At 43.4% G+C, this 25,841-nt stretch overlaps 3 protein-coding genes across 4 annotated transcripts in view; 1 reads left to right on the top strand and 2 right to left on the bottom strand.

Annotated features, from left to right (window-relative positions):
* The first annotated feature begins 360 nt into the window (after positions 1 to 360).
* On the top strand, positions 361 to 2,950 carry LOC127941489 (vimentin-like). The gene is made up of 3 exons (XM_052536564.1): positions 361 to 1,158; positions 1,301 to 1,963; positions 2,779 to 2,950. Exons 1-3 carry the CDS (start codon positions 711 to 713, stop codon positions 2,841 to 2,843), a joined length of 1,176 nt encoding a protein of 391 aa, XP_052392524.1. The 5' UTR covers positions 361 to 710; the 3' UTR covers positions 2,844 to 2,950.
* Positions 2,951 to 6,741: 3,791 nt separating this feature from the next.
* Positions 6,742 to 18,142, bottom strand: lhfpl2a (LHFPL tetraspan subfamily member 2a). Of its 2 annotated transcripts, none has more exons than XM_052537659.1 (3): positions 17,887 to 18,142; positions 8,187 to 8,813; positions 6,742 to 7,422 (listed from the first exon to the last, which is right to left on the bottom strand). In XM_052537659.1, exons 2-3 carry the CDS (start codon positions 8,605 to 8,607, stop codon positions 7,166 to 7,168), a joined length of 678 nt encoding a protein of 225 aa, XP_052393619.1. In that variant the 5' UTR covers positions 8,608 to 8,813; positions 17,887 to 18,142; the 3' UTR covers positions 6,742 to 7,165. The 2 variants fall into 2 exon arrangements, with proteins under 2 accessions (XP_052393619.1, XP_052393620.1); XM_052537660.1 differs by lacking the exon at positions 17,887 to 18,142 and adding an exon at positions 10,174 to 10,324.
* Positions 18,143 to 21,460: 3,318 nt separating this feature from the next.
* The window catches only part of arsb (arylsulfatase B), a 5,518-nt gene continuing 1,137 nt past the window's right edge, over positions 21,461 to 25,841 (bottom strand). The window contains exons 2-8 of the mRNA XM_052537656.1: positions 25,546 to 25,732; positions 25,271 to 25,461; positions 24,949 to 25,156; positions 23,525 to 23,768; positions 23,346 to 23,416; positions 23,105 to 23,257; positions 21,461 to 22,780 (exon numbers count right to left, since the gene is read on the bottom strand). Coding sequence (XP_052393616.1) covers positions 22,527 to 22,780; positions 23,105 to 23,257; positions 23,346 to 23,416; positions 23,525 to 23,768; positions 24,949 to 25,156; positions 25,271 to 25,461; positions 25,546 to 25,732 — 1,308 coding nt within the window. The 3' untranslated portion in view covers positions 21,461 to 22,526. The remainder of the gene's footprint in view (positions 22,781 to 23,104; positions 23,258 to 23,345; positions 23,417 to 23,524; positions 23,769 to 24,948; positions 25,157 to 25,270; positions 25,462 to 25,545; positions 25,733 to 25,841) is intronic.

The raw sequence follows: 25,841 nt of genomic DNA, 5'->3' as shown, positions 1-25,841 counted from the left end.
AGAATCATATATATATAAATGAAAATGAAAGATGACCAGAAAAAAAAAAAAGAATTCCAGGGTTGTTATAGCTCACACTTAAACCTAAAAAAAAGAAGAAAAACACTTCAAATAAAATGTTAACTGAAATCAGATTAAATATAAAAAAAATACTTAAACTTATTTTATTTCAGATGGTTGCCAAAGAAACATTTACTATTTTTATTTACTATAACTTCATGTACTAAATTAACTATTTAAATATTAAATAAAACTAATAAAACTGAAAAAAAATATATATAATATACTTACAGCAAACTAAACTACTAAAACTTTAGCAAACTGCAAATATAAAAACTAATTCAAATTATTAATATATCATAGTTTCTCAGTAATACTGGATTCCACAGACTCTGACAAACAAATGGAAAAGTGTGTGTCACAGAGTGTGTGTTCATTAGTAAAGCCGATGAATTCCAGGACTGTGTGTGTGTGAGGTTATTTGGAAACTGAGATTACAGTAACACAGGAGTGTGAGGAGCCGTTGATGACAACGATCCGAGAGATAATGAGAAACACTGGCCTTCAAACTCTGGCAGGAGCGTCATGATCCGCTTTTAAACCCGTCAGAACCTCACAAGACTTTCAAGAGACTCTGCCAGATTCCTGACCGGCCCATATAAACCCCGCCGAGCGTCTCCCAGAGCCAAAGCTTCCTCCGGGTCTGAATCATGAGAGGTTCGTCGTACTCACAGAAGAGCCTGAGCGTCAGCGGCTCCAGCAGGATGAGGGTCCAGAGCCCGTCTCCGTCCCGGTGCCGCGGACGCTCCGGAGTCCAGGCCCAGCCGGTGGAAGTGGCCACCGAGATCCACCTGCTCCACGCCGACGAGAAGCAGGAGATGCAGGAGCTGAACGTGCGCTTCGCCGGATACATCCAGAAGGTCCAGGCGCTGGAGCAGAGGAACAGCGCTCTGAGAGCCGAGCTGGAGAGCCTTCAGGGACGCTTCAAGGGAGGACCCTCCGGCCTCGGAGACGAGTACCAGCTCAAGTTTAAAGAGATGAGGGACCTGATCGAAGCCCTGACCGCTGAGAAGGGAGCGGCTGACATCGAGAGAGGATACATCCAGGAGGAGCTGGAGGTCTGGAGACTCAAGCTGGACGAGGAGATGGCCATCAAAGGTGAGATGTGAGATACAGAAGACTCCATGGATGTTCTTCATAAAACCATTTTAACCTTTATTTAACCAAATGAAATAAACTTACAAAAGGGTCACTGCCAGTAAGAGTCTACTGCATGACTAAATCTCTCTCTGGTCCACAGAGGAGGCGGAGATGATCCTCCGTGAGTTCCGTCAGGACGTGGATAACGCGACGCTGCAGAAGGCAGACCTGGAGAAGCGCATCGAGCAGCTGGTGGACGAGATCGAGTTCCTGAAGAAGCTCCACGACGAGGAAGTGTCGGACCTCCTCAAGCAGATCGAGGAGTCCAAGGTGACGGTGGAGCTGGACTCCGACAGACCGGATCTGGCCGCTTACCTGCGCAACATGCGCTCCGAGATCGAGTCTGTGGCTGCTCGCAACGTCCAGGAGGCAGAGAAGTGGTACAAGGGCAAATTCGACACTCTGAAGGATCAAGCCAGCAAACACGAGGACAAGATGAAGAGCATGAAGGAGGAGATCAGCGTCTTCCACAACCAGGTGACGGATCTGCAGAACCAGATCGACGGGCTGAGGGCGAGGAACGGGGCGCTGGAGCAGCAGCTGGAGGACATGGAGGAGGCACACCTGGACAAGACGGCCGGTCTGGAGGACATCATCGTCCAGCTGGAGAGCCAGCTGTGCCAGACCAAGCTGGAGATGGGGAAATACATGGCTGACTACCAGGAGCTGCTCCACATCAAGCTGAAGCTGGACACTGAGATCGCCACCTACAGGAAGCTTCTGGAAGCAGAGGAGAAGCGGCTCGGGATCTCCGTCGCAGCAGGTAAGGGTTAAAGGTCGCTGAAATACACGACATGACTTTCAGAAAACAATTAGGAATCAAACACTAACAGCTGGCACGTTCGGAAAGATAGACGATTAACGATTAAATCATAATTCAGAGTGAGAGTCTAACCCTTCTGTAAGCCCAGCTGTGTAAAATAGAGTCAATTTGCTGGAATAAATTATTATTTTTCTATTTACAATAAAACTAGCTAAGTTGCATGCACTTAAAACGACAGGATATATTTCATAAAGTACATAAAAACAAAGCAAAAACTTCTAATTCAGTGTCTAATCATCATTTTGTTCATGCACAGTAAAAAAATAAAAAAGGTGTTTATTAAAGTCTAGGGTTGCAAAGGGGTTGAACATTTTTGAACTTTCCAAAAATCCCTGGAATATTCCAAAAAAATCATGGAATGTTTCCAAAATTTCTGGAATATTTCTGAAATTTACTGGAACTTTTCCACCTTTTTTGCAACTTTATTAAAAGGTACATCGCCATGTTGCTCCAAACAAAATGACTTGAACGCATCTGATGTCATAATTACGACTTCCCAAGTTGTAAATACGAGATTCCCGGGACTTGAACGCGCCAGATCTCGTGCATTAATAATCCTTGTTTGGAAACAATGTGTTCAAAAACTGATCTCCAGCGACTGAACACAAATCTGAAGCTCAAAGATCTCGATTCTTTCTGAACACAAAAAACGTCGACTCGTCCAGACTGTGAATGGAGTCATGTAGAGTATCCCAGCTTTAGGAGATGATTGATTGGGTTTAAATCTGATGTGTGGTATGTCTTGTTTTCCCAAGCGGTGACAGAAGAGAGAAGCACGTCTGTGTCCCGTACTGTAGAGACTCACACGACTATGGCCTGAAGATCAGCCTCCACTAAACACCACCTGCTAAACTAGAGTGAACCGGCTCCTGACAGTCACAATGAATAAACCTGTCTCCAAACTAAATAAAGCTTGATTTCAATGCACACTTGTCTCTGCTGTTTATTTTCTTATACTATACCTGAGGTGCATGCTGGGAAGGCTTCTCATGAATGAATGACTCGAGCTGGTGAGAGTGAGTGTGATGTGTGCTGTAGATAATGAACCTGGATGGGGACTGGGTGACTCTCCACAGGAAGATGCTGGAGAAGCAGCGCTCTGATTGGCTGGAAGATGTGAGCGAATGACAGCAGGTCTTTATAGAGCGACGTGCATCTCTTCACCAGATCCAGATCAATGAGCGACAGCCTGAAACACACACGAGCGGTTCGGGATGATTAAATCATCACAGGCAACGCAGGTTTATACACAACAGCTGCTAACACTGTATTATAGATAATGCATTACAGCAGTGTTCTAATGCCTCGTAATAAATGCACTTTATGATCTCTTAAATATCTATTCATTGCAACACCTTGTTAGTGTGTGTGTGTGTGTCTGTCTGTCTGTGTGTGTGTGTGTGTGTGTGTGTGTGTGTGTGTGTGTGTGTGTGTGTGTGTGTGTGTGGACATGGACATCGTCTCAGCCTTCGCTCGTGATGATGGACATGAGCAGACAGGAAACACACATGAGCAGCTCGTTATATTTGATCAGATGATTTCACTGGACACTTGAGAATGTAAAAAATGTCCCATCAGAGAGAGACGTGACACTCCACCCTGACACACCAGATCACACCACACACACAGATTCCTGCTGCTCATGCCAACACACACACACACACACACACACACACACACACACACACACACACACACACACACAGTGGCTCCTCATCAAACACTAAGCAAACTGTATGATGGGTGACATAGACAACATACATTAAATAAATACAATTCACAGAAATGGTCAAACATCTTCTATTGGAGACTAGAGACGTTTTCAAACTAAAACCATAACAACCTTTCATTTCATTCAAATAAAACGTTTCCTGAAATAAAATAAAATACAGAAAATGAAAATCAACCTTATTTTATTTCAGCTAGCTGCCTAGCCAAGTTTAACTTGATGTAATAAAATAACTCTGAATTCTGAAAAAAATCCTGTATAGAGATTTTAAAAAAAGCAAACACAACAATATTCATAAAACAGACTTAAATTAGAAAGAAAATATAGAAATTAAAATTAAAGTATTCTAATAATCAAAGTGAAAGTATTAATGAGCACTGTAGCAGCCTGTGAGACTGAGATGATGACACTTGAGCTCTGACCAGTGTGTGGCGCTGCTGCTCTGATTAGAGAGAGAGAGTGTGTGTGTGTGTGTGTGCGTGTGTGTGGGCATGTTTTTGTGTCATATCAGGACACAACTCTGTATAATGACATGGGTATGACACAGGTATTACAAGGAGAGGGTGACTTATGAGGACATAACCCATGTCCCCATTTTCCAAACACTTATAAATCATACAGAATGAGTTTTTTTGAGAAAGTAAAAATGCACAAAGTTTCCTGTGAGGGTTAGGGTTAGGTTTAGGGTTGGTGAAGGGACATAGAATATACAGTTTCTACAGAATAAAAACCATTACACCTATGGGATGAACACACTTTACACAAAAACAAACGTGTGTGTGTGTGTGTGTGTGTGTGTGTGCGTGTGTGCGTGTCAGCTGTCTCTCCGGTGTGCATCTCTGCAGGATCTTCTCCTCAGGTGTGAGTTTATTCTCATATTCACCGAAGCGTCTGTCGATGAACGAGCTGTTTGTGTCCTTCAGGAGTCTCCTTCCTCTGAGGAATCACACACACACTCGTCTGAGATCCATTAGCACTTTATTCGATAAGATGATAATAATAACAACAACAGAAGAACACTGTAGTGACAGAGTGAATGTATGAGACAGTGTTTACTCAAGAATACCACGGTACTGTCACAGTAAACACACACATCGGATGGCTCTGGACCTCGGGACCCACGGAGTGTTAGCTCCTGCGCCCCAGAACATCGAACTTTCTTTCGGTTGATTTTCACCTCAAAAGCGTTCCTCTGGATCCCCGGAGCAGACAAACAGCGGCTGAACTTCTGCTGCTTCCGCTTCATCAAACACTCTGATCAGACACTGAAGAGAAGCGCGATATAATCATTCAATCACACAATCATAATCGATAAAACATCCGCTCGTCATCAAGCACACGCGCGCTGAGAGCGAGCACGAGCACACAGACACGCGCGCTGATTGGATGACGATCGCCTCCTGCGGCCGAGAAAGGAACTGCACACAGGATGCGCGCTGCGCGCTCACGAGACAACTATTGTGCTTTGAATTAGTCATTTTTAGATTTTTTTTTTGTTCTTGTTTAAAGTTTTAGTAATTTGTTCTTTCATTTTTATTAGTTAAAAGTCTATAGTATTTTTTTTATTTATTATAGTTTTAGTTAAGTACTTTTAAGTTAAACTGAACGAATGAAAGAACACGCACACAAGACACTCACTCACACACACACACACACACACACAGTCTCAGTGTAATGTTACAGTGATTTACTGTGTTTCACAGCTTCCTTCTGTTTCTGTAGTTTCTCTGACTCTGCAGTCGTTTGTCACTCCGTACAGCGTCTCTGATTGGCGCACGTCAGCAACACATGTGGGGTCAGAGGTCACCGTGTGCTGCAGTCATTATGGCTTAATAAGAAAAAGAGTTTATGATACACAACCGACACTCAGTGTAGTTTCACTGGCGCACAAACCACAATCTGGAAACAATCAGCCTGACTTTCTCTCTGCTGTCCTCTCGCTCGCTCTCTCAGTAAATGACACAGGATGTGAGTCAGGCTTTGGCCCGTGTGTGTGTGTGTGTGTGTGTGTGTGTGTGTGTGTGTGTGTGTGTGTGTGTGTGTGTGGATTCACTCACATCAGCTCTTCTGCAGTATAAACACAATCTAATGTGAGTCTGATGGTTGATCATTGAGTCTCCAGGGCTGATCAGACTCTGCTCATGTAAGAAACGCCACTTTAAAGAGTTCACCTAAAAATCATCCATTTATTCTCCCAAATATCAATCAAACCTTCTTTCAGCACATCTTCAGCTAAAGTCCAGACTGGAGTTCAAACGACATCAGACCCCATCAACATTTATTGCATGGACCAAAAAAAAAAAAAAGTTTTCCTTTGTTTTCAGGTGAACCAAGTCCTACAGGTTTATATAGACATGAAGAAGAGTAAACGGACAGATTGATCATTATTAGATGAACTGTTCCTGTCAGATTCAGATTATGAGAGAAACTGCATCTCTGAAGTCTGACTCTTACTCTACAGACTGATCTGAGGAAGCTCCATTCCACCACCAGAGGAAAAAAACATCACTTTTTATCTCAAAATTCACAGTTCTTGCAATTTAAAGTGAAATTGCAAGAAAAAAAAGTCACAATTACCTCTTATTTCTTAATCTGTGGTGGAGAAAAAAATTGAATTTAAAAAACAATCGCGAGTCGCAAACAAAATTGTGAGAAAGTTGGAATTCTGAGTTTATGCAATTCTGAGAAAAAGTTAATGGTGAATAAAAAGTTGCATTTACTTTTATTATTATAATTATTATGTGGCAGAACTTTTCATAGTAATCTAAAACTATAATAAAAAACTATATGGAAATATAAAAACTGATTAAATAAAAAATACAATTTAAAAAAGCACAAATAAAAAAATCAAAATGAAATCACTGAAACTATAACTGAAATAAAACTAAGAAAGCTAACACACACACACTTCCTCCAGTGCTGCAGGGGTCACTGACCTCCAGAGGGTTTGGCAGGAAGTTCAAGTGAAAAAAAGTCAGTGGAGCGACGCTTGTGTTTAGTCATGGCTTCTTTATTTGGCAGAGATGATGGTAAACAAGTGAACTAGAGCAGACAGACAGACAAACACACACACACATACAGAGGGACACACACACACACACACACACACACAGACAGACAGGTGTTTGGTTCGGTGGGTCTCAGGTCTGGTTCGGCGGCTCAAGGCATCAGGATGGTGTGATTTTGGCACTGGATAAGCGTCAGTGATTCAGCGTTCACAATCGTCTCCTCACACACGAGATCGAGCGACGCGGCGCAGTGGTTTCTGGGCGACTGGAACCCACAATCCTTCACAATCATATTTACAGTATATACAGGTATATTTACATCAGACGGACACACATCAGATCATCTAACATGAGACACAGACACAGGAAGTCACATCCACAGGCGCTCCAGTCCTCCTCCAGTCCTCACAGCAGACAGATCAAGCTCTTGCCCTCCTCGATCTCCTCCTGCACTTTATCACTGGACGTGGCGATCTCGGCCTGCGCGGAGAACACGGCGCAGATGAAGGTGAGGACGGTGCCGCCCAGCGCTGTGTAGAAGGCCCAGCCCATGGAGCACAGGCCCAGCTGATAGGGCGAGGCGTCAGGGCCACAGTAACTCTGCACTTTATCTGAACCCCAGCCGGCGGGATACAGCATCAGCCCCAGGATCAGGAACAGACCTGCAGACGGAGCACAGACACATCAACACACTCACAACCAACTACAGAAACAGCACTCAATAACAGCCATCTGATGTCTGAACTGAGTTTCTCTGAGAGTTTCTCTTCAGTCAAGTTCTCAAAGCCTTCAGACTCGTCAAATAAAACATGGACTAAAAATGGTGTAATATTCCTTAAGATATAGTGTTTTAATAATGTTTCAATATTATTAGTATGTCCTGTTTCTTGACACACATATCATGCAGACTGACAGAATATTCACAAACAACGACACACTGTATTTATTATCATAACTCCGTTATACAGGAAGTTTCCGTTATGATGAGCAGAATCTGTGTTTTCCACATCGGGAAAGTAACAGCGGCCTGGACTCATGAGCAGACGCGGTGATGAATCACACACTGAACAACATGAACGTCTTCAACAGGATTTCTGTCTTGTCTTCCAGAACAATCTGTGTGTGTGTGTGTGTGTGTGTGTGTGTGTGTGTGTTAGGTGTGTGTATCGCTCTGCTATAATGTAAGGAAATGAAAGTAGGTCATAAATTCTTTCCACATGTTGTTGAGGGTCTGAAGGTCTCAAAGCTACACACACACACACACACACACCTGCATGTGTCCATCACTGCATCTGAAATCAGTCTTGTATTGTACGGTTACTGATTAATCACTTCATTCCCAGTGCATTATGGGATGAGTATCTAATAATACACTGACCTCATGAGACTGTGAGTGTGTGTATGTGTGAGTGTGTGTGTGTCTCACCAGCGATGGCCTGCAGGAGGCCGCACACGTTGAAGATGCTTTTCTTCATGATGCTCTGGAAGCACATGGTGAAGACGGAGATGAAGGCCACGGCGCACAGCAGCAGGATCCCGGCGGCGAGGAAGATGGAGGTGGCCTGCCAGAACCTGCTGGCGATCTCAGAGAAGTGCACGGCGTACGGGCCGCACAGGACACCGCGCCGCAGGTGGGGCAGACGGATGCAGCGGCCGTAGATGCCCAGTGTGGGGCGGTACGCTTCGCCCGCCGCCGTGGCCCCCTGTGGAGAGAAGACGGTGTCCGGTGTCCGTGGGAAGCCCACCAGCCAGTCGGTGCTCATGAAGGCGATGAGCTCACCGAACGCCGCCACGATGCTCAGCAGCGTCCACAGCATCGAACGACACGTCACGATCACGTGACACATGGTGCACGGCTGAGGTCAGAGGTCACAGGGAGCTGTGGGTGTGTGGTATGGACGAGCGGTGAGTCTGAACAGCGCTCTCGCTCTCTCTCTCCTCTTCTTCTTCTCAGTGTGTCGCTCAGACTCAAGGTTCTTTCTCTTTCTGTCGCTCTTCCTCCTCCTCTTCTACATCTTAGTGCAGAAGTTTGACCATCACCTCACAAACACAGCTGCAGGAAGACACAAACAGACATACAGCGATCAAAAACATCATCTGAAGCATCACACACAGTATGGAAGCTGTTTCACCACAGAAGAAAACACTTAAAGTTTAGTTTACAGTTTCATTATTCTTTTTTTTCCTTCACGGCATTAAAAAATGATTAGTTGCCACTTTTATCTCAATTTAGATTTTTTTTTTTAATGGAACTGTGAAACTTAACGCTGTGAGTGGAAATGTCAGACTAGTGATATGTGTCACAATTATGTTTTTTCTATTCTGTGGTGGAAACAAGTTTCCATATAAACAAAGTTTTAATTCAGCAAAATATTAAAAATAACAATCCACTCTCTTTTTAAGTCACATGATCGCTGTATTGTAATGTTTTCCTTCTATATAGCTTGCTCAAACTCTTCAAACCATTGTTCTAAACTGCTTTTTTATGATGTTTTCTAGTATTTTACTGCTCTGGCGGAACAAATGTGCAGTTGGGATCTTTAGTCGGTTCAGCTGTGATGGAGAGATCTCCGGGCGAGCGTGATGTGGTGATGCTGTGCTGTGATTGAGACTGAACTCAGCTGCTGACCACCAACACATGTGGATGATGTCATGGGTTAACCAGCCGAACACCCCGAGTCCCTGCAGGAACACACTCGATGCGCAGCACAGGGAATGATGGGGAATGGGTTCACGAGACACTGGTCATGTTATATGATGAGCAGTATATCTGTTCTTCATCAACAGCACAGAAGACGTCAAACAGGAGCATCAACACTAATAATTACATCTCATTACACTCAACAGCAGCCTGTAACAGACAAGCATCTAACTCAAAGTTACCCACAAGTGACTCTGAGCAGCAGCCAGAAGCAGAAACAGCCTCAGAACCAGTCTGACTAACCTACTGTTTACACTACTAACTTGACCAGCTGCAAATAATGACCGTCATATGTGTGCAGTCCATAAACACACACACACACACGGACTCCACGCAGGTATAAACACAAGGCCTCATTCTGTCTGAAACACACAAATGAGAAATTGAAACCAAATGCTCAGATCACATGACATTCTAAACTTGACCTCTGACTTCTGACTGCAGCCTGATGAGTGATAAAAACCTCACGTACGTGTGTGTGTGTGTGATCATCCTGAGCTCTTCACAAATGAAAGTCAGACACTTGTTTGTTAATGATTTTTCTATTTAATCCTGAACAAACCCGCACAGGAACCCACACAAAACACTGGATTTAAACACAAACATGATTAGAAACATTTCTAAGTGTTTTTAACTGCTGAGGACACATAAAATCAAACATTTGACCCTCACAAGTCTGGTTAAACACACACACACACACTCAAGTAAATACCTGGTTTCAGCTCTGTTAAACTCAATGAAGACACATGAATTCAATCCTAGTGTCTTGTCTCATTCACTTCTAAGCGTGAATGATGTTCTGCTGCAGTGATGTCATCTCTATGGCCCCACCCACTATAGGCCCCGCCCCCATGGGGCCCATCTACAGCCAAATCTGGGTTACAATAACACACAGTCTGGCAGGAGCGGATGAAGCCCTGCTGTCTAAAGTCTAACGCCACTAAAGTTCATCATCCGATCATAAAACTGAATGTACGATGATTATCAGGATCGGTCAGTATCTCCACCCTGATCACATGATCATCGGCTCCTGTGAGGATGGCACAGGGTTAATAAACGCTGGCCATGTGACCCGTGAGCTTACGTGTCAGATTTGATATGTTCATGTGCACATTGACCGTTACGCCCCAGCCGACGACTAATTTATGCTTATTATGACTTTCATGATTCACAAAACGTAGAAGGAATTTGTCAAAGTTTGGAAGAATTAATCAAAAGTAGGTCATTACACTTAAATCGTGATATGGACTAGTGTCTGTAAATATTAAGTCGCAAAAATACTTTAAATGAGAATCCAGAATGTTCTGTGCGTCTCTGTGTGAATGAATGGCCCTAAATATTTAATCATTTGTTAAATATCAATAATATATTGATCTTAAGTTGTATAGGTTTCATGGGTTTTATTAATTAGACATTTTGATTAATAAAAACATTAACATTTAAATTTAACCATTAAAAGGGAGTCCAGAAAAAACATAATTTGGGAAAATATAAAAAGGATTTCCTTGGGCTCTACAAAACATCCTGTTTGATCAGAAATATGCAATAAGAAAAATGTTGAATATTTGTCAGTTTCAGAGGTCAAATGACTGTGCGTCTGTAATGAGTGATCAGATCAGCTGCGTGTGAAGTGACCCAGAACAAACCGTGCTCGAGCAGATTCACACGAGTCTCTCCTGGAGGCTCTGATCATCTACATCTGGCTCAGCGTCAGCGTCCAGAGGAATCAGGATTCTGACCTCCACAAACATGATGCTCATGGAAAAACAGCCCTCATGCACACGTGTGTTCAGTGAGATCATGTTTATGATACACACACAGAGAGAGAAGAAAGAAACAGTCACAGAACTCGGCGCGTAACCATGGCAACCCGTCCCTCAGCAGATTATTGGCTGATAAAACAAACACATGATCTGTGATGAAACGCTGCCAAACACAATCAGTCCAGCGCAGGCGGCTCAGTGTGAGAGTATCCAGGAGAAACTCATCATAACATCACAACAGAGGACTGGGATTCAGTGATGTCATCGTCAGCACAAGCCCCACAGACGGCTGCATCATTCCCCGAGCGTTACTCACACACACACACACACACACTCTCTCGCTGAACGAGTTTCCAGAAGCAGCCGTCACCGTGTCGTGAGGTTTAGATCATAGAAACGCTTGTATGTTTTCACACTCATCCCACAATCCATCACAACAACAAACCACAAACAGAGAGTGTGTTCGTCTCTCTTCTGTTATCACAGGAAGTGCTAATACTTCACTAAAGCTTCACTAGTTCGCTCTGTGGATCGTGAGCGTGGGAAAACCAGGAGCACGGTTATTCAGCTGGGAGAACACCTGCACCTGAGAGGTGAACAGCTCCCATAATGCCTCAGGAGAGACGTCTGACGGTCACATGATGAAGAACAGCAGCTAAAGACTGTTCAACAGAACATACTCCACACACGGCTTGCTATGTGTCTGATTTTACACAACAATTTTTATTCCCAAACTCCATTTTTTTTCCCTTTTAATTTTTTCTGAATTCCGTTTTTCTCCATTTACATTTTTCTGATTTTATTGGTTAAATAAAAAAATCTCTGTCTCTCTCTCTCTCTCTCTCTGTAAAGCTGCTTTGAAACAATGTGTTTTTTTAAATAAAGCTGACTGGTTCATTTGATCACTGGCGCCCCTCACTGAATCAGCCGAGGTCATGTGACACTGGCGCTGTTATCACTGTACTGTAATGAGCAGTGATCAGTGGCGCGCCATACTGAACTCATCCAGTGTGTGTGTGTGTGTCTGTGTGTGTGTCTGTGGAGCTGAAGAGCTGATTTCCTCCTTTCCTTCTCAGAGGCGCGGGTCTCATGATGGAGAACAGCAGACATCTGAGCGGGTGGTCAAGCAGAAGCAGACACTCCCGCTGGAGCCACACACCGTGTGTGTGTGTGTGTGTGTGTGTGTGTGTGTGTGTGTGTGTGTGTGTGTGTGTGAGCAGCTCTGAGCGCCTGATATCCAACAGTCCTCCTCTCTGACCCTCTAGAGCTCCCAGCAGCCCCTGCAGCAGGAGGAGGATATCCGCAGCACTATTGTTCAGAACCACTGTTTGTCAGTTTAATCTGTTCCTGCTGCAGGACACACACACACACACACACACACTCACCTACTGACCGTATTCACTCTCAGCTCATCAGCTCTCACAGTCGTCAGCATCATTACTGGAGCCGAGGAGGTCAGCGGTCACCCGCTGATGGACAGGGGTCACATCAACACCCTGTGTTTACTGAACATCCCTGAGAGTGACAGTCAATGATTTACACTCACAAGCATCATGGGATCTGGGTTTACTAACACACACACACACACACACACACACACACACATTGAAGGATCATGTCAATCAGTGCTGCATGTAATGATCTGATGAAATAACTTCTCCTGTAATTATGACTAAAAAGATGCTTATTTTCCATTTTTTTATTTACAGAAACTGGGAGAGTTGTTATGGTTATCAATTAACCACAAATCATTTTGTGATTCCAGACATCTTCAAAAAACTAAACGTTTCCATTAAAAAAGTATTTTAATTCCCTTTTTGATTTGAAAAATGTATTATAATATTATTTTATTGTTAATAATAATACTAGGGATGCAACGATTCACAACACAATTCAATTTGAAGATTTTGATTTGACAATTAGATTTTCTCACAATATTTTTTTTTTTTTTACAAAACGAGACTGAAGACATTATACAGTAAATGAAAAGTGTCGTGTAATCAGTCTACTGCTGCACGTTTCCTTGTGAAATCAAAATATAACTAATCTAAACTGAAATTTTAAAACAAAACTCTATGAAGAACTCTTACAGAGAAGCCTCACACACTCGGAGAGGAAGAGCGATGTGATCTGATCAGAGGAAGCGGAGCGGCTCTATTTCGGGGGTTTGTTATGGAGGGGCTTTCCACGGCAGGTGGGCTCTGAACAACAGGACACATCCATTGTGTCCAAACTCAGAGCGTTAAACAGCACAGCAGCTGGGCTGATGGGAAGAAGTGAGACCATGTTCAGGTCTTTAATGACACACCGTTTCCTCGTCTTACAGTAGGATTGTGTCCTACAGGAAACACTGACACACACCTGATCACACACACACACTCGCTTCAGTCCAGTAATCATGAAGTGTGTGTTGAGCGACAGCTGACACGAGACACACACACAGCCACGATTGAGAGCTCTGTCAGGCATAACATGTCAAACACGAGCACAATTGAGCTGATTACCGCGGTTCACAGCACAGTGACATCACGGGTCATGAACGTCAGACGGGAAAGTGACCAGTCCATTAGAGAACACATGCAGCGAGAGGAACTTCAGCACTCTAGATTCTCACATCTGACACAATCGTCCTGATGTTTCTGCCGGAGAACAGCAGAGTTCAGCAGACACAGCATTAAAGGTTCACATGTCGCTCCTGAGAACTGAACCCGTGACTCTGGCGTTGCTAGCGCTGTGACCTACTGTCTGAGTTACAGGAATACTGATCTCTGGTGACTCTAATGAGACTCATCTGACACACATCTACTAGAGACGGATGATAAACACAGAATACAGTCATGCAGTTCACTCTGAAGAACAGAATCACAGAAGCACAAGAGGAGTTCAAGTCTGAATCAGTTCATTACTGTCTGTGATTGTTAAGCATATAATACACAAGCCAGAACTCAAAGCTCTTCACCACAATCTGTTAAAATATACGTTCAGAATGGGGGGGGGGGGGTAAAACGGTCCTGATCTACAAATCCCCCCCCACACAAACACACACAGTCTCTCATGTGTTTACAACCACACATCATCAACACTCCACATTTGGGTGGAATATTAAACATTAATACACAGATTGATCAGATCTGATCTCGTTACTGATCTTCACAACAGCCATAAGCCTTTACAGAGCACTTCCTGTCTCCTGACAGAGCTCTTCCTGTTGAAACACTCATACTGACCAAATGAACTGCTGAACCCACTGATAAACTGTCCGTCTGTCAGTGATTTCAGCTCATTCTCTCCTGCTTCACAATCATCCCAAACATCCCCATAAACCACAGTGAGAAATATCACAGAAATATCAGGCATTCTCAGCGACCTCTGACCTTCACTGGGGAACAACCAAGGGCTCACGCAGAGAATATGACTGAAATGTGTCCTAAAATTTCACTCTTGTTTAAAAGAGTACTCAAATGCTCTTTTAAACAGATGAATCACTATAGTTCCAAAATCAATCACTGCAATTCTAAAATGGATCACTACAGTCCAAAAAACTAATGATTGCAGACCTAATCATGAAAATCAGTTCTATTGTGATTGGCCACTGCAGCTGCTCATTTACATACAGCTTTGGGTTATTAACACATCACATGATGATAACTGGATCACACTCAAGAGTGTGTTTGCACTACAGCATAATCTAGTGAACACACACGGTCAACACATCTCCAGCGCTGAATGAAGTGTAGCAGTGCAGATGAATACAGGCGGCTCCTGCGGGGCCCCGAGCACTTGCAAGTGTCCCCTGAGAACAAAGACAGACAACAACTGTCCTGAAGTGTGCGGGGGTTCGGTGGGTGAGATGAACCTCCTCCATCCTAAAACACACCCTGCTGCTTTCACAGAAAACACAGCGTGAGCTCATGAGGACAACACACACACACACACACACACCGCACAGAGACAAAGAGAGAGAGACAGACAGAGAGAGAGACAGACAGACAGAAAGAGAGAGCAGGAGGAATTTGCTTGATGCAGCACAGATGAAAAACACACACTTTAGAGAGAGAGAGAGAGAGAGATAAGAACGAGAGACTGGTTTACTACAGCACTAATCTTATCAGTGTGCATGACTGACCTGCACTACAGCACAAACCCTGAACACCATACAAACACACACACACACACACACACAGAGCACACACAGAGCACAATGAAGACAATGATCTACAGATCACCTGACATCAGATGGACACACTCACTCTCTTTGTCTGTCTGTCTGTGTGTGTGTGTGTGTGTGTGTGTGTGTGTGACGTGTGACGGCTGGCGCTCTGAGCTCTGGGCTTGATTTGAAGGCAGCGCGGCCCGGCTGGTTTTAATTCAATCAAACATGCTCCTTTTGGGAGCGCTGCATGGAAACTCCAGCACGTAATGTGACCCATTTAAAGCCCTTCTGCACTTAAACAGAACCGGCCACATCCAGATTCCCGTCGACTCTCATGCACAACACTACACATCCACACGATCAGAACGCAGCGTGTTCTCATGCTGATGAGCTCCGCCAGCAGCTGTGCTGCAAACAGCAGTGTCTGCTTGACCTCTGACCTCCAGCACACATTCAATTAGCATTTTAACACTGCATTTGACTCGGGTTTCACATTCACACACACAGACACACTCTGGCTCGTGTTACAGATGATCTTACTGTAAAAAAATACACAATACTCCAGTTAAATGCTGTGAACTCTAAAAAATAAATCACTACGCAAGCATTCTAAAAAAATTACTTAAATTTGAAAATGAATTGCTATAATTGTAAAATAATTACCTACAGTTCTTAAACGAATCATTAGATTTCAGAAATGAATCATTACTCCAAATGAACCATTGTTGTTCCAAAATGAATTACAGCAGTTTTAAAATGAATCATTATATTTCAAAATGAAATATTATAGTTTATAATAGATTTAATATATTTTAAAAAAATGAATCACTATGGTTCTGAAAAAATGAATCATGGATCAGAAACGAGTCAATACATTTCTAAAATGAATCAGTTCTACAATGAGTTATTGTAGTTAAAAATTAACTGTAATTCTAAAAAGTCTAAGAAGTCACTGCAGATCACGTCAGTTTGTTTCCTCATTAGAATCTGGCCAAAATCAGCGTGATATTCCTGCATCTGTGTCTATGAGGTTCTGAAGTGCTGTCTCTGTAGGCAGCTCACTAGGTTTGGACACATTCAGATCAGATCGCAGGAATGAGACGCAGACAGACTGTGTGGTCTGAGATCCAAACAACACACAGTGTTTACCGGACGGCCCACAAACAGCGGCTCTGAGTTTCCACTGCTTCATGGAGTCGCTCTGAATGGAGGACAGCGTCTCTATCTTGGCAGCGCATGAGAGGGACGCGTGTGTTTTCTCTTGGCTTGAGCGGCCTGTAATGAAGCGTCTGTGTTTTTATGGTTGGAGTGGAGAGCGGCAGGACCGTGCACGCTCTTATTCTTAGCTTCCATAAAGTGAACGTTCACTGATGATCTAGCACTGGTAAACCAGCTAACCTCAAACAGACCTTAAAGGGCCAGCGCAGGGGAAAAAAGACATCACGCTGAGCCCAGATCAGTCAATCTGACCATGGGCCCAAGGCATTGTGGGACGCAGCTGGGTCCTAGATGCAAAAAATGTCAATAAAGCCAAGGTTATTAGGAAAAAAAAGATTACTGGTGTACGAACATACCGTCTTTTTACTTCAAATTATTATGTTTATTTCATTATTAAATTCAATGTGCTACTTAAAGAGTTTTTTTTTTTATATATATTTAAAATTTACCAGCAATTTCTGAGTAAAAACCGTTTCTACACAAAACTATTTTCCCCTTAAGCAGGGATATTATACTACTTTGCCTGTTTTTAAACAAAGAATGTGAGTAAAAGTCTGGCTTCAAACTTTATAATGCACAGCAAAATTGTAGTTAAATATGTAATTATCATCGATATCTATTATCTGCCTGACAATAACAGAAATAAAACAATACAGATCTCTCATCATTAACATATTAAGACCACATTCATTAATTACATGACAAAACTCTCATCAATACCTTTATAGCCAGCAACGAGAATCAGTTTCACACTGTTTTACCATGGTACTCATCAAATAACAGATTTCTCCGTGATAGCACCTTTGATTCATTATAAAACCGAGAGATTTTCGTTAATATTATTACACAATCCACGCCGTGACGGTATAATTGTGTGTTTCTGAACGAATAAAGAGATAAATGAAGCTTCAGTTTGAATGAGTGAAATGTTCCTCACGGAAATCAAATCACCTTTAACCGAAAATCAAATGCAGATTAACCAGCTCTATTCTTAAACCTCAAGTTATTTCACGTTAAACCAAATAAAAACGAGTAAGTTGCAGAGACAAAGTAAGTTAAGAGAGGAACTCTTCGTGTCTCTGCCACGACTTTCCGTTCTGGACACACACCGATAAAAGACCGAGAAACCGATTCAAAAGAGCGACTTTCTGCCTGAAGTCCTCACATCGGGCCGGTCTAACGTTAAACACGACGAATCTGATATATTTCCGTTAATCTGATGCGATCGTGAGGTAAATCTGAGGTAAATGTGCAAATCTGAGGTAAATCTGAGAGAACAAAAGCTACTCACGCTCGCGCGCTCCTCGGCCGGACGGTCCCGCGATGGAAAGTCGGTGATTTCAAACATCCAGAGAACGAAGGTTTCCGTTAAACCGTCCGCGAGCTCATGGACTCATTCACCAGCACACTCTCTCTTTCTCTCTCTTTCTCTTTCTCTCTCTCTCTCTCTCTCTCTCTCTCTCTCTCTCTCTCTCTCTCTCTCTCTCTCTCTCTCCCTCCCGCGTGCGCGCGCTCGGTCCACCGTCACCACGGCAACACACCGGCGCTTCCACGCGCGCTCCCAGCTGGACTCCGTCTCTAGTCAGGCCTGAACGCGCAGTGACGTGTCACAATCAAGACACTGAATGGGTTAAAAGAACAAAAAACATTTTTTGTTTAAATAAGTAAATATATAAATCGCTTCTGAAGTGTTGGAATCTGTCTGTCCGTCTGTTGAATTATTATCAGAGCTGGATTATATATTGTTCAGAATTTATTGATTCACTTTAATTCCTCTTTTTCATCTTTAAATGTTCCTTTCTAAAATATACAACTGCTTTTCTAGATTCAGAAAGTCTTCAGTTTGACTCAAAGATCAGTTTGAGCGCTGGGTTTAACAGAAATCCTTCCAGTTTAAGAAGAGTTTTCTCAATATTTCCACATTGCATCAGCTACTGATCAACACACTCGATTTGATCTGAATTATCACTCACTAAGTTATTTAACAGTGTATTATTATGTCTCACAATGCACACATTCACCTTATTTCTAATGTGATGCAGAGATTCCCAAACTTTTTTTGTCATCTAAACTCTAGATTTATCCCTGAGATTTAAAATAAATCATTATTCAGGAGCTTCTCTGAAGCATAACATGCAGGTAAACAAATAAAAACGTTTTTTTTTTTTTTGATTGAGGTTATTTTAAAATTATTTATTTTAGTTGACTTTAATTAATTGTTTTAATTAATTTTCTAAATCTGTATGATTTAATTCATTATTAAACTCACAAACCTCCTTTATGAATCCCAGTTTGGGAAACCTTGACGTAATGTAATGTTTAATACACTTCATGATGTGAATAACAATGAAAGTAATATATTTTCTTTTCTTTTTCTTGAACTCGTTGAATCTCTCAACGAGTTCATACACGATCAGGGATCTTTCTCATAACTTTATTTAATGTTCCGGCAAAGTTCTCTCTGAGTTTTAAACTAATGTTAACAGAACCTTCATTCAAGGTTATCTGGCTTTCATAATGTTCTCGAAACGTAACCCTAACTATTTTTCCTGAAACATATTTGCCGGACATTTAAATAAAAATTTACCAAACCTTCAAATTGAACATTCCCAAAATATTTTCAAAATTAGAAAATGAATTGTACCCTTAATGTTCATGCAACCAATAAAAAATTCTGTGTGTGTGTGTGTGTTTTAAATTATTGGTTATCTTTATCATTAAAACTGGATGTAATACAGAAATAATATTTTCATTATGGGAATGTTAGCAGAAAGACAGAAAAGAATTGCAAGATGAGCTCAGAATTCTGAGAAAAGTCTGACTTATAAAACTCAGAATGTCAAGAAAACAGTTTTTATGCTGAGGCTGAAAGATGTTTCCATATCTGTTCTTTCTCTCTGTGTTCTCTCGCAGGTTTCTGTAATCTCTCTCTGTGTGTGTGTGTGTGTGTGTGTGTGTGTTTGTTTGGACGGCACACATTCTTCACCCGCTGTAACCCTGACAGACCTCCACTGATCCCAGATCATCCGCGCCCCGTCACACACAGCTGAAGAAATAAGAGGTGTGTGAGCTCACACACACACACACACACATCACAGAGGAGATGTTTGCTGATCATCAGGTCATCGTGCAGTGTTTCTCCTCACATTCCTGAGCCAGCGAGCTCTGAGCGTCTGGAGGACACGCGTCTGAGTTTACCAAGGACTTTCCTCAGGAGACTTCAGTAAAAGCTTCCATTTGTTCTCAGTTTAATCTCACAGCTTTCTTGGAGAAACAGCTGAGATGCAGATCCTCACACAAACACCGCTCAGCTGTGTGCAGGAGATCTGAATGCATGGCGCTCCTCCAAAATTAACTTTGCATTCATCTACAAACTCCCTCCTCATATCATTCATATATCACAAAAGGTTTGCACAAATAAAGAAAATCAAAGAGATGGAGAGACATCAAAACAAAGGAGTGCAGGATGATCCGAGGCAGATTTACAGTGATTTTACCACAGTAAAGACTGTTCTGAGCACAACTGACAAAGAGTGTGTGAAGGAGAGAAAGCTGGAAGAGAGAGAGCAGATGGACGAGTGAGAGGAGAAGACTGACCGTCTCTGATCTGAGCTCAGTACTGCAGCTGACATCTGATCACAGGTCAAAGAGCACGCCCACGGTTAGCTGCAGGACGGCTGGAGGTGTTTCCTGAGACTCTCACACACACACACACACACTCACACGCACACACACTCTATCACACACACACACACAGACACAGACACACACACACACACAAACACTCAGCAACATTTAAGTTTGTCATTAAAAGTAGATCACATGACACAGATCCACGTCACATGAGCAGAAACATCAGAGACACACACTGTCTTCATCAGCCTGATCTCACCTGACCTCCATCTGACCCTGCACAATCCATCCATCAATCATGTCTCTGTCTTCATTTTTATAATGAAATGTTCCTCCCCAACTCAATCCTAAAACATCTTCAAGAACACGCTTCAAACCCATCTCTTCCATCGTTATTAGACTCTCTAACTTTGGCAAAAGTAATCTAACTACCTTTCTAATCTTTTTGTATTCTATTTTTTCAATGTTCCTTTGTGTGCCTCATAAGGACCGTATCTGTTGGTCACACACGTGACCCGTCCCCCCTCCGTTAATGTTGACGTGTAACGGGACACACTGCAGCGGTTTGGAAAAACACCTCCAGCACTTTCCCAGAGTCCCTCAGTCAAAGCACACAAAATTACCACCTTCATCTGAGAGCGAGAGAAACATAGAATCTGCTCTATTTTCAGCTGCAGCACGTGACTCAAATCAGACCGTCAGATCCCACAGAAACACTTCCTCTTCACACCTGATAACAGTCCATCTCAAGAGATCAGGACCATCCGGAGTCTGTGTGTGTGTGTGAGAGAGAGAGAGAGAGAGAGAGTGAGAGTGTGTGTGTGTGTGTGAGAGAGAGAGTGTGAGAGAGAGAGGGAGAGAGTGTGTCTGTGAGAGAGGAGTGAGTCTGTGTTGGTGTCTGTGTGTGTGTGTGTTAGAGTGAGTCTGTGTGAGAGTGAGTGTGTGTGTCTGTGTGTGAGTCTGAGTCTGTGTGTGTGTGAGTCTGTGTGAGAGTGAGTGAGTGAGTGTGTGTGTGTGTGTGTGTGTGACAGAAACAAATGAGACATGGTTTCCAATTGGAAATATTCTAACACTAAAAAAAACAACAACAAAAAACAGATGTCTTCCAGTGAAAAAATATCTAAACATCCTTAAATCAAGACAGACGACAGCAAGTACTGAAGTCTTGTTTTCTGAGCAATTGATCAAAATGAAATGAGTTTAAGATTAAAACAAGAACAAGGATCTGTCAATGAGGAATGAAAAATAAAATCAGTTTATAAGGAGAAACAAGATTCTAGTTTTATGAGTCTGGAGAAACATGATGGTGAGTAAATGTTTCCAGCAAATGTATATCATAATGTTGATATTCGTACAGTAACACAAGACTGAAACACTGAAAGATACAGAGACATGTGGAGACACTGAGCTTCTGCTCCAGCCAATCACAGAGCACCATTCCACAAGCACAGGAAGTGCAGAGGAGGGGGAGGGTCCGATTACAGGAAGTGAGCGGTAGTTTCTGTGCCGTCTCTGGAAAAGTCTGTCTCCTCCTCGCTAATGGCTTTTCAGTCTGTTGTCCGTCTCTACAGACGCACAAACACACTTCAGACTGAAGAAGACACAGAACTGATCCTGAGAGGAGCTGACGTCACCGGACCGGACAGAGAGAGCTTCATATCACACTAAAACTGTAAAAGAGCTCTCCCTCAGACCATCAGAGATCAGGAGGAGTGTGTGTCTTCATCAGGTTTGGAGAAATGTAGTAATAATAATGGATGCTCTGAAGTGAATGGGTGCCGTCAGAATGAGAGACTGATAAAAACATCAGAATAATCCACAGTACTCCAGTCCATCAGTGGTGAACAATAATAAAACACTATTATAAACCTACTCTGTCATATTTCTAAAAATTACCATGAAACCTTCAGAGTGTTTATCAGCTCAGAGATCTTCTAGTGTAACTGTACAAGCGTCCAGCTTCAGCTCGACTCAGATCTCTCCTGATTGTGATCAAGTAAAGGTCAGAATACGGTCACTGATTTACATTACATCTCTGTTTTTGTCAGAATAATTCAGATTTTAAAATGGGGAGTTAGTTTTGAGTTATGAAACTTGGAGAATGTTTTTATTGTAGAGAAAACATGTTTATGTGTAAATATCAAAAACAGTTTGATTCTGTTTCATGACACACACACACACACACACACACACACACACACTCAGAGCAAGAATCGAGCAGAGGATAGAAATATTCTCTAAACTTCACGAGTGTCTCATCACTGACGCTCTTCAGCTCATTCATGACTCGTCCTCTCCTCATTCCCAGGGTCCCCAGGCTCCGGTGGTTTCAGGGTCACAGCGGGGGTCGTCGGGGGGGAAGACGATGGGAACGGCCTGCTTCTGGTACATCTGCAGGCGTCTGAGCAGGAAGGACACCACCTCCGGCCGCTGATGGGACACCTCCACACGCTCCTCGGGATCCTTCTCGATGTCGAACAGCATCACCTGCTTCAGCGGCTCCGACGCCTCCAGCGCACCACCACCAGGGGGCGCAAACCACAGAGGACAACCTGAGAGAAACCATGAGCTCCGTCACACACACACATCCACCAGTGTGCCAGAAAACCTCACACGAGCTGATTACATGATGCAGAGTTATAATCACAGATTCAGGGTTTCTGCAGACCTGATGAAGGTACATGTAAGACTCTTTAAAGACCTTTTGAAGATCAAGAACATGTGTTAAATAATCTTCCTCAGAGAATACGAGACTTAACCAAAAGTGCAATGAAATGCAGAGGTTGAGTGTGAGAGTGTGTCGTCCTCAAACCAGAACTTCATCAGGCAGATATGGGCAAAGGAATGACCTTTGACACGGGGAAGTGAACCGTTACCTGGGTAACCGGTGAGAAGCTTCCAGTTCTTGTAACGAATGGCGGCGTGAACCGAGATGTTAAACTCTGAGCGAGAGCCGAGAGCGGCGGGACGAGGAGCTGATGACCGCAAAGACTCCTCCAGAAACTCACCGGACACCTCTACTCCAGGACCTGAAGGAGACACAGAGGACAGAACAGCTCAGGTGCGTCTGCTGTTAAACCGGGTTCTGGTCTGGGTGTGAACCGGTCTCTGACTCACATGGAGCGGTGTCCACATACAGCGGGTCGATGTTGTGCAGAAGCTCGACTCGAGGAGACGCTTTCCCGCGACTGAAAGCACAAACACACACTCAGACACACTTCCTGTCTGCAGGCACAGCTCGTCTGATCATTAGGATGAAGTGATGATGATGATGATGAAGAGCAGCTCACGCTCACCTGATAGCCCCCCACACGTCGAACCCGTCCAGAGGTTTGGTTCCATTCGTCGACGCCCCTGCCAGACCCACAATCGTAGGCAGCCAATCAGAGACGTGGATGAGCTCTCGACTGACAGCTCCAGGCTGCTCTATGAGTGGGCCGCTCACAAAGGCCACGCCCCTGACTCCTCCCTCCCACAGAGACCACTTCCTGCCACGCAGAGGCCAGTTGTTTCCTCCCGTCAGGGTCTGACCGCCGTTATCTGGTCGACAGAGAGGAAACAGCGCCACCTTGTGACGGATCAGGCTTTCTGTGCCAGGCTAAGACAGGTTTAAAAGTACAACTTGTCCATTAGTTTTCAATCCATCTTCCTAAATATGAATAAACATTAATTGTGTGAAGATCTCAGTAAGTCTTGTTTTCCAGTGAAAATGTCTGAAGAATTATAAACCAACCATACATTTCCCCGAGAAGAAAAGTCAGATAAAACAAGCCGTTTCTGCTTCATGTGAGGTTCTGATTAAAACAAGATCAAATATCTCAGAGAAATCTTCATTAAAGGGGAACAAGTGTTCATTCTTCACTGACAGATATTTGTTCTTGTTCATTTCTCCTCAAACAAGCGGTGTCGCCAGATCGGCTGGGTTTCTGATTTTGACTGGGGCACTGATTACGTTTCTTAATTCTGATCTTTTGGGGGGTTTTGTCTACATATGCATCGGCTTGATCTACTGTCGACACTGAAAACCATGCTTTTGTGTTTCTGAGGGTTAAATGAGTTTGTGCAGTCTTTGGCTGCTGTTTGCAAATAGTTGACATACTTTAGGTTTGGACATTTCTGTAATATTTGCTTGTTCTCGTTTACAGTATTTGTCATGTTCAGATGTATTTCCTGTTGCACTGTTCTAAAATGCCCAAAACATTTAATGCTGAAAGAATGTGATAAAGTTTTATCAGGTTTTCTTTTTAAAGAGTGTTTGAGCTGAAAACCATCGACTCAATCTGGCAACCCTGAAAACAAGACTTCATTTCTTGATTTACTTCTCAAGTAAATGTATCTTGATTTAAGGTTTAGATATTGATACTGGAAAACAAGATGAAGATATTGAGGAAGATAAAATGTTTTGCAACATTTAATGCCTTGACTTTAAGAAATTAAAACTTAAGGCTCAGATTTAAGACTTTTAACCCACAAAACTCATTCATTTTGACTGATTATGCACATTTACTCTCTGACATGATGTGGAATACATCATTTGATTCTCCTTTGAATACTGTCTTAATAATTAACAGCCACCATAAGAGCACCAACAAAATTGACTGAAATATTGAATCTATAAAGTACTCGTGAGCTCTGATGATAAATACAGGTCTGCCTGGAAGAAGAGCTTGTGTCGTCTCAGTGGGACTCTCCTGGCTGGTCTGGCTGGTTCTCTCTGTACCTGTTGAGAAGATGAGGACGGTGTTGTTCCAGAGCCCTGAGTCCTGCAGCGCCTGGCTGATGTTCCCCACCGCCTCGTCCATGGCCGACACCATCCCGGCGTACTCGCGCCGCCGCTGGTCCTTGATGAAGCTGTAGGGGGCGACGTAGCGCTCGGGGACCTGCAAGGGGCCGTGAACCGCCTGCAGCGCCACATACAGGAACAACGGCTGCAACACAAGACAAACGCTCAGAAACCACGGACAGAAAGACCAGAGACCGGAGCAAACCTGCAGCAACACGTCTGATGAGAGACTTGTGTGTGTGTGTGTGTGTGTGTGTACTTTCTCAGGTGTGTGTCGTGTGATGATGTCCGTGGCTCTCTGGGTGAAGAGTTCAGTGGAGTAGAGTCCGGTGTAGTTGACGGCCGTGTCCTCTCCGTCTCGCAGGTCCAGAGCGCAGCGCGACACATTCAGAGGAGTGATGAAACTGCACCTGGTGTGATTGAAGTAGTCCTCCGAACCCGTCAGGTAACCTGCAGACACACACAACGACACGCGTGTCACATGATCCAGCTTTTGACTGGTCTGTTCCTGGTTCCTGAGGCTGAAGCGCGTACCGAAGAAGCTGTTGAATCCTCGGCGTGTGGGCAGACAGGCCTTCCTGAACATGCCCAGGTGCCACTTGCCCACCATGTGTGTGTGGTAGCCAGCGTCCTGCAGGAGCTCGGGCAGCAGCTTCTCGTCCAGAGGAACACAGTAGGGCTGACACGGCCAGATGATCTGATGCTGCAGACCCGTGTGAATCTGACACACAATCAGACCGTACTCAACACATACCACGCTGCTTCCAACAATACCATGAGAAAACTGGACAGGCTTTGGACACACGTCAACACACGCTCATGCATATTTA

Source organism: Carassius gibelio, chromosome A21, assembly GCF_023724105.1.
Source record: "Carassius gibelio isolate Cgi1373 ecotype wild population from Czech Republic chromosome A21, carGib1.2-hapl.c, whole genome shotgun sequence".
NCBI lineage: Eukaryota > Metazoa > Chordata > Actinopteri > Cypriniformes > Cyprinidae > Carassius > Carassius gibelio.
The sequence above is the reverse complement of the archived record's forward strand: the minus strand, read 5'-3'. Positions and strand labels throughout refer to the sequence as shown.

What these genes read in the sequence shown, in the direction of transcription:
- lhfpl2a (XM_052537659.1), bottom strand. Translation starts at nt 8,607, where the DNA reads ATGTGTCACGTGATCGTGACGTGTCGTTCGATGCTGTGGACGCTGCTG. An exon ending in CCTCCTGCAGGCCATCGCTG is followed by an intron (nt 7,423 to 8,186) that starts GTGAGACACACA and finishes CTCCGTCTGCAG; the next exon opens with GTCTGTTCCTGATCCTGGGG.
- LOC127941489 (XM_052536564.1), top strand. Translation starts at nt 711, where the DNA reads ATGAGAGGTTCGTCGTACTCACAGAAGAGCCTGAGCGTCAGCGGCTCC. An exon ending in CGAGGAGATGGCCATCAAAG is followed by an intron (nt 1,159 to 1,300) that starts GTGAGATGTGAG and finishes TCTGGTCCACAG; the next exon opens with AGGAGGCGGAGATGATCCTC. An exon ending in CGGGATCTCCGTCGCAGCAG is followed by an intron (nt 1,964 to 2,778) that starts GTAAGGGTTAAA and finishes TGTTTTCCCAAG; the next exon opens with CGGTGACAGAAGAGAGAAGC.